This window comes from Rhincodon typus, chromosome 36 (genome assembly GCF_021869965.1).
Source record: "Rhincodon typus isolate 14 chromosome 36, sRhiTyp1.1, whole genome shotgun sequence".
NCBI lineage: Eukaryota > Metazoa > Chordata > Chondrichthyes > Orectolobiformes > Rhincodontidae > Rhincodon > Rhincodon typus.
Window position 1 is genome coordinate 21073350 of NC_063367.1, and position 19076 is coordinate 21092425.

Genomic DNA, 19076 nt, shown 5'->3' on the forward strand with positions numbered 1-19076 from the left:
TACCCACCCATTTAATCCCCCTCCCACAGCCCCGTGTACACTCCCCCATCACTGACACTACCCACCCATTTAATCCCCCTCCCACTGCCCTGTGTACACTCCCCCCCCATCACTGACCCTACCCACCCATTTAATCCCCCTCCCACTGCCCTGTGTACACTCCCCCCCATCACTGACACTACCTACCCATTGAATCCCTGAGAAAAGGTTCAGTGAAAGCATTCCTTGACCTTGAGAGGATTTTGAACAAAGTTAATTTTGTTTGAAGTGAAAAGCGGATGATTAAATGACAATATGGTAAAAGAGAGAGCAAGATGAAGATGGGATGCAGTGGTTATGCCACTGGACTTGTAATCTAGAGGCTCAGGCTAATGTTCCGGGGATGTGGGTTCGAATCCCACCAGGGCAGGTGGTGAAACCTGAAGTCACAGAAATATGAAATCAAAAGCTAGTGTAACCACTGTTGCCTGTTGTAAGAAACATCAGGAATCTGCCATCTTTACCTGGTCTGACCTAGATACTTGACTCACTGCAATGTGGTTGACTCTGGGCAACTAGGAATGGGCAATAAATGCCTGGCCAGTGATGCCCAAAACTTTAATGCCATTAAAAACAAAATGTAAGAAACTCTCAGAGGATATCCACACTTGGAGTTTAAAATTCCTGGAATGATGTTTCTGATATTTATTGATGTTTTCAATGTTAGTGCAGGGAATAAACAAAAAGTATTAACTGAGGACGGCTGAGGACCTGAATGTTTCAGCAGCGTGGGTTTCCTCCAGGTGCTCCGGTTTCCTCCCACAGTCCAAAGATGTGCAGGGTAGGGTGGATTGGCCATGGGAAATACATGGTTGTGGGAATAGGGTTGGGGGTGGGTGGATCTGGGTGGATGCTCTTTGGAGGGTTCTCGATAGATTCGATGGTCAAATGGGCTGCTTCCATACTGTACGGATTCTATCATTCCGGTAACTGCCTTCAACCAGACCCTGATGATACAGCCTTGGTTTCTGGCTCACGATGACCCACCTGGTGGCTTTGCTGTTGCAGGGTGGAGAGCTCCTGCTGATACAGCTCAGCAGCAAAAGGGTACGCCTCTGGTAACTGGGCATCACGGTTCATCAGCTCCGTCACTGTATCCTCTGCTACACCTTTACGGATCGCTGCATTGATTCGAGATATAGCCTCCAGCACTGAAACAAGAGATTCAATTAAATTCCATTCCGAATGAGTAAGGGGATCAAGGGTTACGGGATGGGGGTGTGCAAGGCAGGGGAATGGAGTTGAGAAACATATCAGTCATGATCGAAAGGGGGAGCAGACTCAAATAGACTGAATGGCCTAATTCTGCTCTTTATCTGATGGGTTTATGGATCCTGAATTATGGTCATTCCAGGGTCTACAAAGTCCCAAATGTATAGAAACTAATGTCGAAGTTGCTTTCGTAAACAGAAGAATTCCAATTTCAGGTAGAGCACATCTCCATCAAACACTCGCAGGACAGGGACAGCACGGGGTTAGATACAGAGTAAAACTCCCTCTACACTATGCCCCATCAAACACTCCCAGGACAGGGACAGCACAGGGTTCGATACCAAGTAAAGCTCTCTCTACACTGTCCCCATCAAACATTTGTAGAGGATATTGACACTGCTTGTGTGTTGGATTAGATCGTCAGCTGAGGCTCATCTAGATGTTTTTGGCTTATAAAGACACAGATTGAAGAAAGGCAGGAAACTGTCCTTGTGTTTTGCTTGACCTACTTCCCTCAGACACCAGAAATGATTAAACATTGTTTTGAGGAACTCGCTGATCATAAAATGGCTATTGCATTGAAATGCTTTTAGACTTGTCCAGAGATATTATCTGTAATTTTTAAATGTACATTCCTTTCACGTAGGTGATTCCCGTTAATAATACTGAGGGTGTACATCAGCAATATAGATAGCAGCAGCTCGTCACCACTTTCTACACGGCAATTAGGGATTGGCAAGGAATGCTGGTCCTGTCAATGTCAACATGCATGAATAAAAACAAAAGTAGCCAGTAAAATTCAGGATTAAAGAGAGTGACTGAACTACAAATGTTTTCCTCCAGTTTATTTTCTCCAATCTGGCAGGTAGTGTGAGTAATACTGCAACTGAACCCACATCCGGGCACCAAACCTGACCAGAGGGCAAGGAGATGGCATTTACTCACTTCTCCTGAACCGATGACCATCTTGGTTGGCTTGGTCAACTCCGAACTGTAACTCCTCCTTCGTCAGAGGCTCCTTTGAGCCCTGCTCCTGATTGGTGGAAGGTGATGGGGATTTAAGGGAGAACAGAGATTAGCAACATGTAACAAGCTATGGATAGCTCTTTAACATATTTCAAAGTAATATCCATCCTTGTGCCCTGTCACTCTAACACTGCCAGAGATCTGTTGACAAATGTAGCAATCTCAGTTGCAGTGCGTAGCCTCTTGGCCTTCCTGTATATTTATAACACAGAGTGACATTCTATCATTCATGAACAAAAACAGAAGTTGCTGGAAAAGCTCAGCAGGTCTGGCAGCATCTGTGAAGGAAAAAACAGAGTTAACGTTTCGGGTCCGGTGACCCTTCCTCAGAACATCATTCATGGCCTGTGCTATCTCTCGGAAGGGTCCGACTCCCCCTGTCTTTACCCAATCGTCCTGGAAACTTTTCTCCTTCAAGTTAATGTCCAATTCCCTTTTCAAAGTTACTGTTAAAAGTGATTTCACTATCTTGTCAAGCAAGATATTTCAGTTTGTAATAACACCTCACTTTATCACTCCATCTTTTTTTGCCAGATATCCTGATTTGTTACCTGGGCTTTCAGCTGTTTGTCACAGGAGAGCTGCTTGAGGTACCAGTCGCAGTTGTCCAACTCCACATCTCGCAGGCCTAAGGCTGGTGACTTCAGGGCGTTGTAGAGAGCTGTCCCATCTTGTTGCTCCAGGGCTCCATCTACATGCTTCAGGCCATTCTGTACTGAAATCACAACAGGCCAATGGGTCAGAGGGTGCGTTACGCCCTGGATGGGAAAGCTCTACATGGCTCTTCAAACCAAACCAAACATTGGTAGATATAAATGAATGAAAATAAATTCAATACAGTTACTAGGAAGAACTACGTCTAGTCAAGGATGAGCAATCAGTTACAATTATCCAACAGCCCAACTCTCCTGATGAAATAGGAGGTTTTCATTTGTCCACACTACCCCTACTTGCCTGGAGTCTCTCGGGAATTCAGGCCCCCATTGTGAACAGCACTAGGAGAAGCATTGTGGGATGTGAATAAAAACCCTTTATTAACTTTTCTTTCAACAGGCTCATAGGGTTTCCAGTTGGCTGTGGGAAGGTGGGCCATCCTGAGGGTGGCCACGTTGAGCAACCGTTGGTGGGACAGAGGGGCTGCAGGAGTGGAAGGTGACATGGTGCTACCTTCAGGAAGATGATTGATGAGAGTTGGTGACCATAGTCAGAACTAACTACACTTGGAATGGCCACCATGAGTCTGTCAAACAATTATCACTCTTCTACACGTTCAAAGGCTTGTGTTGCCTCTTGATGGTGCATCCACTGGTGACAGGAGGGAGAAATTAGCCAACAACAAATCTTTGCTACCACCAGTGTTGAACAGTAAGAGAGTCATGGATCTTGGTGAAGTATTAGGGACAGTTTCCTAAAACAATATATTGTATCCAACCAGGGACCAGGCTGTTTTGGATCTGGTAATGTGCAATGAGGCAGGTTTATTAAATGATTTTGGAATAAAAGGTCCCCCACGAAATAGTCACCATAGCATGGTAATTTAGCATTTAGAATGTAGCTTAAGAGTGAGAAACCTGGGTCAGAAACAACTGTGCTAAACTTAAATAAGGGTAATTACAAAGGAACGAGGGTCGAGTTGGCTTGAGAGGACTGAGAAAGGAGTTTAATAGAAACGATGATTGAGGGCCACTTGCAGATATTTAAGAAAACAGTTCATAACTCACACAAAGATATATCCCAGTGAGAAAGGGGGATTCTAGGAAAGGGATAAACTGACCATGGTTATTCAGGAAAATTAAGCATAGTATCAAATTGAAAGTGGAAAAATACAATGCTTTAATTAGTAAACAGAGGATTGGGCAAGTTATAAAAACTGACTAAAGACGACAATAACCTAACAGAGGGAGAAAGTAAACTGAGTGGAAACTTCCAAGTAATATCAAAACATGTAGTAACAGCTGAAAGAAAAACAGAAATTGCTGGAGAAACTCAGCAGGTCTGGCAACATCTGTGGGATGAAAGTAGAGTTAATGTTTTGAAGGCAATGACTCTTTATCGGAGTTCAGTTGTATGTGGTTGGGACAACAAATCTGACAGGCCATGTGTTTATATTAATGCCCAGGGAAACCTGATCAGACACAGAGCAGGGCATCTCTTCCAGAAAAATGTGCCCAGCGGCATACATCAGGGTTAGTCAGACTGGCTGGCTTTGAGGTTAAAGTTGATGCAGGAAACAGAAGACTGACATTTATAAAGCACTTTTCACTTATAATCTTAAAGCTCTTTACAACCGCAATACCATACAGATTTCTGAAGTGTTGTTGCTTTAGTAATGTAGGAAATGCCACAGCTAACATTCACACAGCAAGCTCCCACAAACACACACACACAGACACAGACAGGGTCTCTCTCTCTCACACAGACACACACACACACACACATACACACACACACACACACACAGCAAATATGATCTGAGAGTTGGCCTTGGTGCGATATTGGGTTGAAGGATAATTATTGACCATGGAGAACTCTTTCACTCTTTTTCGAAATACAGACTACAGGATCTTTTACACCCACCTGAGAAGGGCCTCAGTTTGAAGTCACATCTGAATGACAGTACATCTGGCAGGGCAGGGTTCCCTCAGTGGGTCACTGGAATGTCAGCCTCGATTTGTGTGCTCAAACTTTGGGAGTGGGATTTGAACCTAGAATCTAGTGATTTGAGTCATGGCCAATGTTCACTCGCTCAGAGACGTTCAAAACAGCTTTTGTCTACCACTAGCGGGATGTGTACTTAAGCTTGGGGAGGGGTAATAAATAGGGATGAATCAATTGAAGCTGTTTCTGCTTTGCTGTCCATTTCATCAAAGGTGCCAACACTGCTGAAGCATGGGCTCCAGTGGCACATATCAAACTCTGTTATTCGTCAATGGGAGAATCCAAGCTGTTCAACTGTAAGTGCATCACAGTCCACTAAGACCCACCTGCACACAGCAGCCAGGAGTCATTGCCTTGACTTACTTAGCACAACTGCCACTATACCTGAGACTTCACATTGTGAACAAGTTGTGAGATTTCTCAAACTTACAGTTGACTTTATTTACATTTCCCTGGATCTCAGCTTGTGTGAGGAGCTCTTCATAAACGTCTCTCTCTTCCTGAGGGCTCCCAGGCACATCCTTAAAAAATATAAAATGGAATCACAGGAGTCATTTCAATTCCTTGATCTTTTCTGGAAGCCACCACCCCCTCTGCCACCTGTCCACAAAAAGCCATTCATTCAACATGTGCTGGGCACAGGATGTTCTACATCACAACACAGAACCCCTCCGCTCAGCCTGGATCTGGATCTCTCATTGCTCTCAGGGAAGGATATCTACTGTCCTTCCCCAGTTACAGCCACAGCAATGTGGTTTATTCTTAAACACCATCTGAACTGGAGTGGTGAGACACTGTGGGAACACTGAGGCCATGAACCACAGTGGTTCAAAGCAGCATCTCAGCACCACCTTCTCCAGGGCACTTAAGGACAGGCAATGAATTCTGCTCTTGCCAGCAACACACACGTTCCAAGAATGAATGACAAAAACAACAAGGTTCAGGTAGTGAACAATATCAAGTGCTGACTGCGGTAAAGAAAGGTGGAGATAAGTATAAGAGAATCCTCCAGCATCTCCTTCAGCTCCTATTATGGAACTGCACGGTTCTGATTAATAGGGAACAATAACACAAGGTAAGTCAATCTCCCAAGCAGCGAACAAGCCCACATCAGTCCCACATCAATACATACTGTCCGCATACATCCTTTTTACAGAGACACCCTTTACCCTCTTACTTGATGAATGCCCACCTTATTTCGGGCGTTTGCCATTTTCTCATGCTTGGCAGCACTCAGGGTGTCCTGATACTGCACACTTTGTGTTGGGTCTAAATTGACCAGCATGGCATTGGGGTTCTTCATCGCTGCCAGAGTCTCTGCTGGAACACCCTTCTCAATGGCATCATTGATGGCAATGACAGCAGCGTGCACTGTGGGAAAGGGCAGGTAACATTAATTAGCAGAATATTGGCTTTTAAAAAACACAGTTAGAGTTTTGCCTCCCCTAAATCAGTCCTTTCCCCTATTCACTGACTATCTCGTGCTTTCATTCAAATTCCTCCCTGGTCACATTCCCATACTATTTCTGCAACCTCCTTCAGGCCCACAACCCACCGAGATATTGATGCTCCTCCAGTTCTGGTCTCTTGAGCATCCCCAATATTCATCATCCCGCCACTAGTGACTGTGCCTTTAGCTGCCTGGGCTCTGAGCTCTGGAATTCCCTCCTTAACCCACTCCACCTTCCTCTTTCTGTCCTCCTTCAAGATGCTCCTTAAAACGTCACAGCTGAACCGAGTTTTGATCATCTGCTCTTACATTTTGTGATACGGCTTAGTGTTAGATTTGTTTGGTGTACATGTCCATGAAGCACCTCAGGACATTTTGTCAATGTGCTACCTCTCACAGAGTACAATTCCACAGAAATTTTGATTTTTTGATGTGTAGTTTGCTGCCCACATCCATGAATTTGGGTTCAACGCCAACTAGTCAAGGAGAAGACAAGATCAAGAACTGTCTTTGGGTTTGGGCTTCTTTATGACATTATTTATTACATACTAAAACTCAAAAGGTACAATATACCAGGCGCTAACCTGTTACTTTATTGACTTTTCCAAAAATTCTACCATCTAATGCCAATGGATTTATTCTCCAAGCTTCTCTGGATGTGTTTCTAACATTCACATTGCTGTCCAGCTCCGCATGTGTTCTCTCTCCTTTCTCATCTCTGCCCACACTGTGTTATTTATACCCAGTGAGGAGCAGCTCGGTGACATCATCACAAGGTTGTTGCAGGGTGGTTGAGATCTGACTCAACAAACATCAGCCAACAAGGGGCCACTTGGTGTGGGAGAGCTGGACATTGAGAGTGTCACAGTTCGCATCAATCCCCTCCTTGGCCAGCATCAATACACACCTCACCCAACACGAGGTAAAGCTTCGCCATTTGGAATGACAACCAATTTTGACCCTCACCCGCTCCCCCTAAGGGCAGCCCTGTTATTTGTTGAACAGCAGACCCAACAGGGATTGAGAAATATAGTCAGGACGACAGACCGAAAATGCATCAGGACGCCAACTCTCAGGATCCAAAGCCCAACATCACTTACAGGCAGCTTCATCCACTGACAGTTCATTGGCCAAAATTCCCCCGATCTTACTGAACGCTGGCATCTGAATCCCGTATTTCTCCAGCTCAGTCTTCATGTTGTTAATCTCCTCCTCTGAAACCGACAGGAGAAAAACAACAGTTAGGAACTGTAACCCCTTTATTCATCCCAGTCCTCCACCCATCAGCTCTCTCCTTCCCTGCCCTCCTGTCCCCTTCTTGGACCCAGTCCCTTCACCCATTCTCCCATCCTGTACTGTCTTGGCAACTCTGCCTCTGAATGATCCAAATGGAAGAAGTGGAGTTACTGGGGACTCATGGAAATAGCTGCCTTGTTATTGGAGCAGCTAAGTGACAAGGGTGGACTGGAAAGAAAGTATGCTCATGATTTTGTCCTCTAAAGGGTTTTTCCTTCTCCCAGAGAAATTTATGATTGAAAATTCACTCACTCCCTAAAATCTCTTGTTTCCCTCTTTCCCCGGACTTGGCTGTTTGGAATATTCCCAACTCCCTGAATAACAGGACTTCCCTTAAAGAGTAGAAGCAAAGATTGGGACATTGCACAGTTGGCAGAAGGGTCAAGTTTGACAAACAGGTTTGTTCATTTATGATTTAATAGATTTACATAAAATTAGTTTCCAGGAAGCTCCAAGTCCCCACCATGTCATTTGTTGTGTTTGGCTTTGTAGAACCTATTCTGTATACAGCTTTGACAATGGGATTGATTGGCTCTGGTGCAAGATTTGAGAGCACTCTCAGACTTGGTGTTTACTAACTGTTATCTGCATTTTGCACCTTTGCTGCCAAACTCAGGCTCGATTAAGGTTTGTGCACTGGAAACAACTGATTAGATAGCAGTTCTGTTAACTGCCCCAGCAGACTCAGAAAATCAACCAGATTATTTATTTCCTAGCTGCTCGTTTGAAGGTGCCGACAGAACACTGTCGTTACACTGAGTTACACCGCATAAGATGTAGGAACAGAAACAGGCCACTCAGCCCATCCAGTCAGCTCCACAATTAAATGAGATCATGGCTGATCTGATAATCCTCAACTAGACTTTCCTGCCTTTTCCTCATAAGTCTTAATTCACTTCCTGATTAAAAACCTCAGCCTTGAATATCGTGAACAACTCAGCCTCAAGACCCCTCTGCGGTAAAAATTCCATAGATTCACTACCCTCAGAGAAGACATTCCTCCTCATCTCTGTCTTCAATGGGTAACTCCTTACCCTGAGGTAATACCCCCTTGTCCCAGACTCTCCCAAAAGGGAAACAATCTTTCCACACCTGCTGTCAAGTCCCTTAGGAATCCTCCATGCTTCAATAAGGTCGTCTTTCATTCTTACAAACTCCGATGAGTACAGGCTCAATCTTCTTAACCTCTCCTCATAAGACAGTCCCTCAATACCCAGGATCAACCTCGTGAACCATCCCTGGACTGTCCCTAATGCCAGTACATCTTTGCCTAAATAAGAGGCCCAAAGGTATTCACAGTATTTCAGCTGTGGCCTGACTAGTGCCTTGTATAGTTTTAGGGAAATCTGCCTACTTTTATATTCCAATCATCTTGTGATAGAGGTTAACATTTCATTTGTCTTCCCTACTATCTGCTGAAGCCGGGACCTGAGCCTTTTGTGATTCACGCATAAGGACTCCCAAATCCCTCTTCTGTAGCTTCCTCCATTTGAATAGTACTCAGCTCCTTAAAATGTGCTGCCTGCCTCTTGGTAACCTTCCTAAATAGTCTCCTGTGGGTCTGGACTGTGCATATAGAGGATGGTGATGCCTCTGTGACCCAGTCAGATGCCATTCTCCTCCCCACCCTAAATGTGGACTGTCTGTATTTCAGACATCAAAGGAACACTGAACCGTAATTGGGTGTGGAAACACGAGCTGAAATTTCCTCTTCTCAGTGCAGAAGCCCATCAGTTCAATTGTAGCAACCAATAGGTGAGACCAGTTCTGAATCCTGTCAGCTCAATCTTCTTGCCCAGTAGGTGAGGTCAGCTCCCCTTTGATTGCTCCCCAATTGTCTGGAACCACTGCAATTTCAGCAGGGAGACAGGGCAGCCATTCAGCCTATTGGTGCCCATGCTGATGGTAGCTGTTCGCCTGGAGCTCTCTAACCTCCCTGTTCTCCCCTGCTTTCCTTTTATACAGGGGTTCCTGTTTATAGAATCATAGAGTCATACAGCACGGAAACAGACCCTTCGGTCTAACCAGTCCATGCTGAACACAATCCCAAACTAAACTAGTCCCACCTGCCTGCTCCTGGCCCATATCCCTCCAAACCTCCTATTCATACATCCGTACAACTGCACCCGCGACCACCACTTCATCAGGAAATTTATTCCACACGCAAACCACCCTCCGTGTAAAAAAATTGTCTCATGTCGTATTAAAATCTCTTTCCTCTCAGCTCAAAAATGTGCCCCCTAGTCTTGAAATGTCCCATCCTAGGGAAAAGACAACAATCATCAACTTTATCTCTATCTCTCATTATTTTATAAACTTCTACCAGATCACCTCTCAATCTCCTACGCTCCAGTGAAAAAAATCCCAGCCTATCCAGCCTTTCTTTATAACTCAAACCTTCCATACCCGGCAACATCCTGGTAAAGCTATTCTGAAACTCTCCAGCTTGATAATATCCTTCCTATAACTGGGTGACCAGAACTGGACACAGTATTCTGGAAGAGACCTCACCAATGTCCTGTACCACCTCAACATAACATCCCAACTCCTTTACTCAAAGGACTGAGCAATGAAGGCAAGCATGCCAAACGCCTTTTTAACCATCATCTCTGTATGCAATGCAAACTTTAAAGAATTATCTACCACACCTGATGGTGTGGGATCAAATTGGCCTCAGTTTTCCTGCACGTCAGGAAGAGTGTGGAAAATGTGCTCAACTTGGTCTCCCATATGGAGTAGGTAATCCATTGGTCACGGTGTAAAGTACCGGCCCAGGCCAGTGGAGAGAACTCCCCTGATTTCCTGAGGAGGCAGATGGAGTCTTAACTTTAATGTCTCGTGTGAAAGTTTGAACTTCCAAATAGTGCAGAACTCCCTCAGTGTAGCACTGGGAGTCAGCACACTCACGTTTCTGGAATGGAGTTTCAATCCACAACTTTCAGACCTAGGGTCAAGAGTATTCTAGCTTGGAGTCACAGCAAAAGCTGGGCATTTGGTGTTCTATTCATGCTCCCCACTCACATTCTGAGGGACAGTTGATAAAAAAGATTTAAAAACATAGTCTTCCATCAAATACTGCACTGAACCTCACCAGGCACATGACTCCCCCCCCCGCCCCCTCTCTCTCTCCTGGGGTTCTCATATAGACAAGTTCTCATATTCTCTTGTAACCTCAGGCTGTGTGTGTGCCCCAATGATGTGGGGCTGGGATAATAGGAAAAGCCCTTTCCTTCCACACACTCACTGTGGACCCAGTTTCACAGACTGCAGTCTGTTCTGGGAGAATCAACCAAAACATGTTCCCGTTTGAGACCAGCTGACCAGAACCCCCAGAACAATAAACTCCATCCTGCTGCCCTCCCTCTAGGGTGCTGGATCTCCCCAGTAAACACTCAGAAATCTTTGGTGTGGTCAGTAAATCCAGCGGGTACCAACACTGCCTGGCACACACGTGGCCGAATCCACATGCACTGCCTCTCTCTGGGAACCAAAACTGAAATCCAACTCTCCACCCTAATGAATGGGTGCAGTTACCCATAAGCCCAACACATCACACACAGTGGGCACATGCACAGCTCATCACAGATCTCTGAAATCACTATGTCGACCATCCCCGGGTACATCAACACCCCTTGGTCTAACACAACAACAAAAACAAAGTTGCTAGAAAAGCTCAGCAGGTCTGGCAGCATCTGTGGAGGAGAAAACAGAGTTAACGTTTCAGGTCCGGCGACCCTTCCTCAGAATTCGGTCTAACACACCCTGTTTACCAGCCATGTGTATGCACAGACACACAATTCACAGTTACACGAGCAATGCAGTGTTGATTATGCGTGGTATTTGAGAAAGATTTTGAGTGGTCATGACAACTGATTAATTTGAACCATCCTCACCTGTGAAAGCAACTTTTCCATAAAGATCCTGAATCTGTGGTGCCAATCCCAGTTTAAAGAGGTACAAACTGCCAAAGGAATGGAGAGGGTAAATCAATGAAAATCCAAGCACAGTCCAGGGGACAGTAACACCTTCCTACTCTGTCCACCGACCCCCTGCCAACCCCGTCCTCAATGGTCTACTGCTGGCCTCAGTGCCATGCTGGCTACTGTTCAGGAGAGAAGGAGAGAGAGAGAGAGACAGTAAGAGAGAGAGAGAGTGAGACAGAGGGAGAGACAGTGAGGGAGAGAGAGAGAGAGAGACAGACACAGACAGACAGACAGAGAGAGAGACAGCAACAGACAGACAGAGAGAGAGACATCGACTGACAGACAGAGAGAGAGACATCGACTGACAGACAGAGAGAGAGAGAGAGAGACCGAGACTGAGATTACAGTGATCAAATGACAAGGGGAGATTACACAAACATCAAGATATTAGAGGCATTGATAGACTGGATAGAGAGAAAAGAATTCCACTAACTAGCAAATCTACAGCTTGGTGATATGTCCGAAAGATTGGGGGCAGATCTTTCTGGTGTGATGAATGGTCTCTCATTCTTCTGGGAAGTTGAGCCCATGTCTGGGCTATATTCTAATTTGGTTTCTCTCTATTGTTTCATGGGATATGGGTATCTAACTGCCCATCACTAATTGCCCTGGAGCTGAATGGCTTACTGGTCGGTTAAGATGTAACCAGACTATTACACCTATAGTCACACAGAGACCAGCCTGGGAAAGGATGGCAGATTCCCCTCCTAAAGGACATTAAGGAACCAGATGGGATTTTACATCAATTCCTGATTCATTAATTGGATTTCAATTCCATCAGCTGCCATGGTTAGATTTGAACACATTCCCAGAGCATGAGTAGCTGGATTATTCAGTCAGATTACTGTAAACATTTGTACCAATTTCCATTTAGTTACATGGGAACTTGCTTATCCTAAATCTGAATATTAAAACTTCTCATTGTTGGTTTCCTATGCCCCCACAGCTTCAGCTGCCCCTATCTGTAACCTCCTCTAGCCCCAACTTCCTATCTCTGTAACCCCCTCCAGCCCCAACACCCCATCTCAATCTTTGTAACCTCCTCCATCCCCTACAGCCCCTCCCTATCTCTGTAACCCTCTCCAGCCCCGACCCCCTCCCTATCTCTGTAACCCTCTCCGTTCTCTACACTCCTCCTTATCTCTGTCACTTTGTCCAGCCCCTACACCCCCTCCCTATCTCTGCCACCTCCTCCAGCCCCTCACCCTCTCCCCATCTCTGTCACCTCCTCCAGCCCCTACACCCCACCCTATCACTGTCACCTCCTCCAGCCCCTACACCCCTCCCTATCTCCATAATCTCTTCCAGCCCCTAACACATCCCTATCTCTGTAAACCTCTGCATCCCCTCCCTCCCTATCTCTGTAACTCCCTCCATCCCCTACACTCCTCCCTTTCTCTGTCACTTCCTCCAGCCCCTACAGCCCCTACCTATCTCTGTAACCCCACTCCCCCTCCAGCCCCTACCCCACTCTGAGATACAGATACCTATACTTATCTAATTCTGACCTGGACTGCATCGTGATTTTCATTGATGGACACGTTTCAGCTTCCTGAAACCTCTCTGCCTCTCTCTCTCCTCCTTGAGTAAATATTTCACCGTTCCTTGCCTGTCGCAGGGTCAAAATCCTGGAATTCCCTCCCTCAGGGCATTGTGGGTCAATCTGCAGCAGGTCAAGAAGGCAGCTCACCCCCACCTTCTCAAGGGGCAACTAGGAACGGGCAATAAATGCTGGCCCCAGCCAACGACACCCATGTCCCATGAATGGATTAATTAAAAAGATGCTCCTCGAGTCATCTGGCATAATATTCTTCCTGCTGCTCAGTGCCAACTTCTGTTTGGTAATTCTCTTTAGAAGCACCTTGGTATATTTTACTATGCCAAAGGGGCTAGACAAATGCAAGTTGTTGTTGTGTCCTTCCCTCTGAAGCACAGGGCAGCAAACCTGAGCTAGACAGACAGAGTGAATGGGAGAATCAGAGATTTATAACAACAGGAAGGCACAAGAGTCCTCGCCTGCCACTGCTCTTGGCCAGAGATTGTCCTTGGTGTAACCCCATTTGAGAGACAGCACAAACATCCATTTGGCTAATCAGCCTGGTATTTCCAGATCTGAACAATGTGACCTGGGTCAGGAATAGCTGCAGCACTGGGAAACACTCAGCCCCAATACAGGAAATAGCTGGATGAGGACACACTGTTCCTTTATATACTGACTCATTACCGCAGCAGCTCGCTTCAAACAGAAACTCTCTGCTTTACGCTACATTCCAAACAGCCTTGAAGGGTGCTTTCAGCTCAGGGACTCGACTTAAGGAACCTGATGAGTGAGCTCATCATTCGACCTTTCTAACTGTTCCGGGGCTTCCTCTATCAAAGGCAAAGAGCACAATGACTCTGAGCCCACCCAGATACTGCTCCTGCTAGTCTTCTCGCGTCGCACTCTTCCTGCTGCTTGGCCACTCCCCCCACCCTCAATGAGTACAGTGGTGCCCATTCTGTTCCAGGAAGCTGGTCTGAGCTGCAGCAATGTAAACAGTGTAATCAGCCAAGCATGCCTGGACTACAGCCTGTTACTAAAACCCATCAGCACTGGGAAGCACTGGAAGCAACAACAGTGCAGAGTGCTGCTCCTCTGGTTGAATAGTCAGACTGGGACCTCGATGCTAGCATCTGGAAGCAATACCTGAGAGCGTGGATACAGTAGATACATCGGGGCATGTTCTTACGGTCATAGATGTCTGTAGTTTCAGGGTAAAAGATCTATGTGAAAAGAAACATGGTATAATTAATAAAACGCTTCACTGATCACAAATGCAAATTTCCCCAAACACTCATAAGTGTATAAATATTTCAGAATGTAAACAGACAGGGCAATCAGGATTTCTGTAACCTTGGACTGACTTTGTCCAAAAATAGGAAAGCTAGTCATGCCAACCTGATCCTTCACCTGAAATACAATTAAACTTTCACTGACCTCACCCAGGGTTTGCTGTCTTTGGAGAATAATTCAGATTGCATTAGCAATGCTACAGGGGGTCAGTTGGCAGACCTTCCACAGTGTTCACTTCCTGCTTCACTCTGATCTCTGCTAACACTCTCCCCATTGTACTGTACACCCTATCGATGTTATTAGATTTTGGGCTCTTCAACACACCTTTAACGATTCCACAGAACAGCCATTAGTATATACAAATCCCAACTGTCGCCTTTAACCTGCCTGTCTACATTATGTCACAAATACTAAAACCATCTTCAAACGTCAGAGTCTCACAAATAGCTGTGGAATTTTCTGCCCAAGAATCAGAAACATACAGTTAGTTATAATGACTTAGGTGTGTGGGGAATGCACAAGCTACCATACAGAAAGGTCACCATTGCAAAGGGTTTCAAGGCTGGAGAAAAGTACAGAGTGAGGGTGGGATGAGGCCATGAGGGATTTGGGATTTGCAAAGAATCAACACAAGTTCTAAAACTGAATATTTTCACAACAGGAGGCACTGTAGGTCACTAAGCACAGGAATGATGCACCAACAGGTGCAAATTAGGATGTGGACAGCAGAGGTTTGCACGAGGTTAAGTTTACAGAGGGTGGAAGATGAGATGACGGCTGGGAGCAGAGTAAAATAGTTACGTGTGGAAGTAACAGAGGCATAGACTGAGGTAGGAGCAGAGATGGGCGATGTTTGAAATGTGGAAGTCAGCAGTCTTACTATTAAAGAGAAAGTGGAGCCAGAAACCCATCTCAGGGTTGAGGAAGGTACAGAGGTTGTGAATGGACTGTTCTCAGACATTGAATTACAGTTTACCATCAGGTAGTTGAGTTGTATATGAATGGTATTAGTTGCTTAAAGCAAACAACTTTTACAGACATAAGAGCAAATTAGCAAAGCAGAAATAACAGGACTCAGACACACTAAAGACTGAAATCCAGAGAGCAGCAGCCAAAACAATCACCACAAGCACTGAACTCTCATGGATCAGTCACTAAACATCAAATGTAATATGAATCTCAGCCATTCCAGGGATCAGGAAAGACATGAAATAAAAACCAAAAGAACTGTGGATGCTGTAAATCAGGAACAAAAACAGAAGTTGCTGAAAAAGCTCAGCAGTTCTGGCAGCATCTGTGAAGAAAAATCAGAGTTAACATTTTGGGACCGGTGACCCTTCCTCAGAACAAATAAAGCCAATTTGAGGTTGAATTGTGACTGCTGGGCTGAAGCCAAGGTTACTGTGGTCTGATGGAATCCTAGCAGCTCAGGGCGTGGAGTGAATGCCAGGGCAGGAAGTTTCCATGAATATTTTTCTGGAAAGAACAAGTGAAGGAGAGCAAACAGGAAGAGGTTCAAAACTTTAAATCGGCCAATGTTGGAAATCTGGGTCAAAAGGCAGAAAATAATGGGAACCAATATCAGTAAAAGGGACAGATTGAAATATCTGTACTTGTATCCTGCAGCCTTTGCTGTAACTATTGTTTTCTCTACTGAGGTAATGACTGAGTTTATTAACCTTCCATTGTCATTGCCTGCTTCATTCGTGAAGAAACAAGATGGGAGCAGAGAATGGTCAGTCTATGAATAAAACAAAGACTCACCTTCGGCAGCCCAATGTTCGACATTGCGTTAAACCACTGGATGGTGTTGTCTGTGTGGCGGAAATGGAGCCCGGTTGCCTGTGTTTCGATGGGAAAAGAGAAAACACATCAAGGAAACCTCGCCTTTTCACTTCTTCAGAAGGCCAGCATGCTGATCACCCACAGTATCCTGCTCATCCTGGATTGTCACTGGTTAACAACAGCAGATAGAGAGCATTCTGGCCACCAAGTCCATGCCAGCATTTTTCTCCACACAAGCCTCCGCCCGCCCATCTTTGACTCACCCTATCGATATATCCATCTATTCCTGACTGGAAACATCAGCTTTCCTGCTCCTCCGATGCTGCCTGGCCTGCTGTGTTCCTCCAGCTCCACACTGTGTTATTCCCTTCTCTCTCAAGTGTTTATCCAGCTTCCCCTTCAATGCACTGAAACCATCTACCCTGTGTGGTAGCAAGGACCAATTTCTCTTAGTGAAGACGTTGGTCCTAAATTCCCAATTGAATTTGTTAGCGACTGCCTTGCATTTATGGCCCTTAGCTTTGGGTTCACCCTGGCAAGTGGAAATTCCATTACAGTAGGAGAAAAAGCCAGTAAACAAAGCCCAAGCCATACAAGCTCAATTGAAATTATTCCCCAGAGCCTTGCCTATGGCACCCTCTGTCTGTATCCATATGTTTCTGCTGCAATTCCTTAACCCCCTCCCCCACTTCCGTTCACGTGCAGTTGAGATTACCTTATATCTGGTCTGTTCACAGTCGTAGATCTTTTTGAGCGACACTACCTTTGGGCTAAAGAAGTTGCCAAGTTTGGCAAGATACACTCCATTCCTCAGCCCTTCCTCAAGCTCTGTTGTTGGAGGCAGCTCCTCATCCAAACATGCCTCCATCCACCTGAAAAACAGAGGAAAAGAGCATCCATTAATTCAGGAATCCCGGGTGAAAGTTGAAGATTTTCTCCATAAATTTAAACAGAATTCCTAAATTTCTTGACTATCCAATTGTTGATCCTCTGGCTCTGAGAATAGTTCACACCATATCCTGCTTCGAGTAGAAACAGACAATGCACAGGCCATACCTTGCTTTTCTTTTGGAAAGATGTAACCTAAATCCACATTTTTACTTCATTTTCCTTTGGTACCTGGCTCAGCTTTACAATATGCAATAATTCCACCTGGTCTCTGTCATTCTTCTCCAAGCTAACTCCAATGATTTTACAAACTTTTGTCTGAAAAGATTTCTTAGTTCCGAATCTTCATCTTTGGGAAACTATTCTCTACTAACAATGTTAATTCAGATCCACGGTGGCTCAGTGGTTAGCACTGCTACCTCACAGCACCAAGGATACGGGTTTGATTCCACCCTCGGGCGACGGTCTGTGAGGAGTTTGCACATTCTCCCCGAGTCTGTGTGGGTTTCCTCCGCGTGCTCTGGTTTTCTCGCACAGTCCAAAGATGTGCAGGTTAGGTGGTTTGGCCATGCGAAATTGCCTATAGTGTTCAGGGGTGGGTTATAGGGGGATGGGTCTGGGTGGGATGCTCTGAGAGTCAGTGTGGACTTGTTGGGCCAAAGGGCCTGTTTCCACACTGTAGGGATTCTATGAGATCCATGCTTCTGTCTCACTGACTGGCCAAGACACCTTTCTTTGTGGATAAAAGAGTTTACCAACTACTCAGTCTTATAGCCCCTTCTGTGTACCCTGTCCTGCCTTTTCCCTTTGAAATTTTGTTTTATTTATCTAATTTTCTAATCAACCTGTTCAGAGATGTTATTACACACTTATGGAATAGGTGTGACTTCAAACCGGGCCTCCTGGTCCAGGGGTAGGGACACTACCACTGCTCCACAAGAGGGCCCTCCTTTCCCCCTTCAGATCAACGAAGTCAATTTATCAACTTTCTCAATCACCTGCTCGAACAGAAGCCATATGCACACTGTCTGTGTTTGGAGGGATCACAGACAACTGACATGGGATCCCAGAGAGAGCCAAGACCTACAGGCAGGGGAAAGGAGATGAGAGGAAGAGAAGAAAACACACGTGAAGCTCTGTGTGGGGAAACTCAAGATTGTGTGTGTGTGTATGTGTGTCTGTGTATGTGTGTGTGTGTGTGTGTGTGTGTGTGTCGTCTGCCTCTGCTGATCAAACATGCACTCCCAGTCGACACAGCACTGCTATATTACAAGTTAATTGACCTCAATAGTTATGCTGTCGTCATGTCTGGTAAACGCATGACAGCAGGTTAGTCAGATCAACTCTCTTGTAGGTTAGCTGTGAAAATGCAGGAGAGTTTTTTTTTCTATTTCATTCTCAGGATACGGTAGGCCAGAATTTAGTTACTCATCCCCACTTGCCCTTGTGGTATTTCGTTGGCTCCTTGAACCATAGCAGCCAATGATGCTATCTGCTGAGTAATCCTAGGAGCGGGACCCAGGGACCATGAAGGAATGGTGACTGATTTGTCAGGGCAGTGTGGAAAGTTACAATGGAAGAGTAAATCCTGAGGGAATTTCCTCTTTTTTTTGGCAGGACACTGCAGCAGTGAGCACAGTGCAGTTTTCCCACTGCTGCTCTTGCTGGGTAAAGGGATACTGGAACATTTAGGAACTGCTGGAAACAGTGAGCAGATCAGTCAGCATTAGAAAAGGGAAATCAAATCACTCCTTGTGAAAATGCAGGCTCAATCTGAGGCACCAACTCATCTTCCACTGACATTACACTGTGTCAGCTGCAACCCAGTGCTGGTACTCTTGCCTCGGGTCAGGAGGCTTTGGATACAAAGCCCACTCCAGAGGCTTCTGGATGAAATTTGAGTGAT

The 19076-nt window shown here is 45.4% G+C and overlaps 1 protein-coding gene across 1 annotated transcript in view; it reads right to left on the minus strand.

Annotated features, from left to right (window-relative positions):
• Positions 1–19076, minus strand: part of iqgap1 (IQ motif containing GTPase activating protein 1) — a 100558-nt gene that overhangs the window by 50319 nt on the left and 31163 nt on the right. Inside the window, exons 3-12 of the mRNA XM_048617064.1 lie at positions 16998–17154; positions 16262–16339; positions 14351–14427; positions 11575–11642; positions 7486–7599; positions 6128–6306; positions 5366–5456; positions 2829–2992; positions 2197–2284; positions 1027–1190 (exon numbers count right to left, since the gene is read on the minus strand). Of these exons, the coding sequence (XP_048473021.1) occupies positions 1027–1190; positions 2197–2284; positions 2829–2992; positions 5366–5456; positions 6128–6306; positions 7486–7599; positions 11575–11642; positions 14351–14427; positions 16262–16339; positions 16998–17154 (1180 nt within the window). The remainder of the gene's footprint in view (positions 1–1026; positions 1191–2196; positions 2285–2828; positions 2993–5365; positions 5457–6127; positions 6307–7485; positions 7600–11574; positions 11643–14350; positions 14428–16261; positions 16340–16997; positions 17155–19076) is intronic.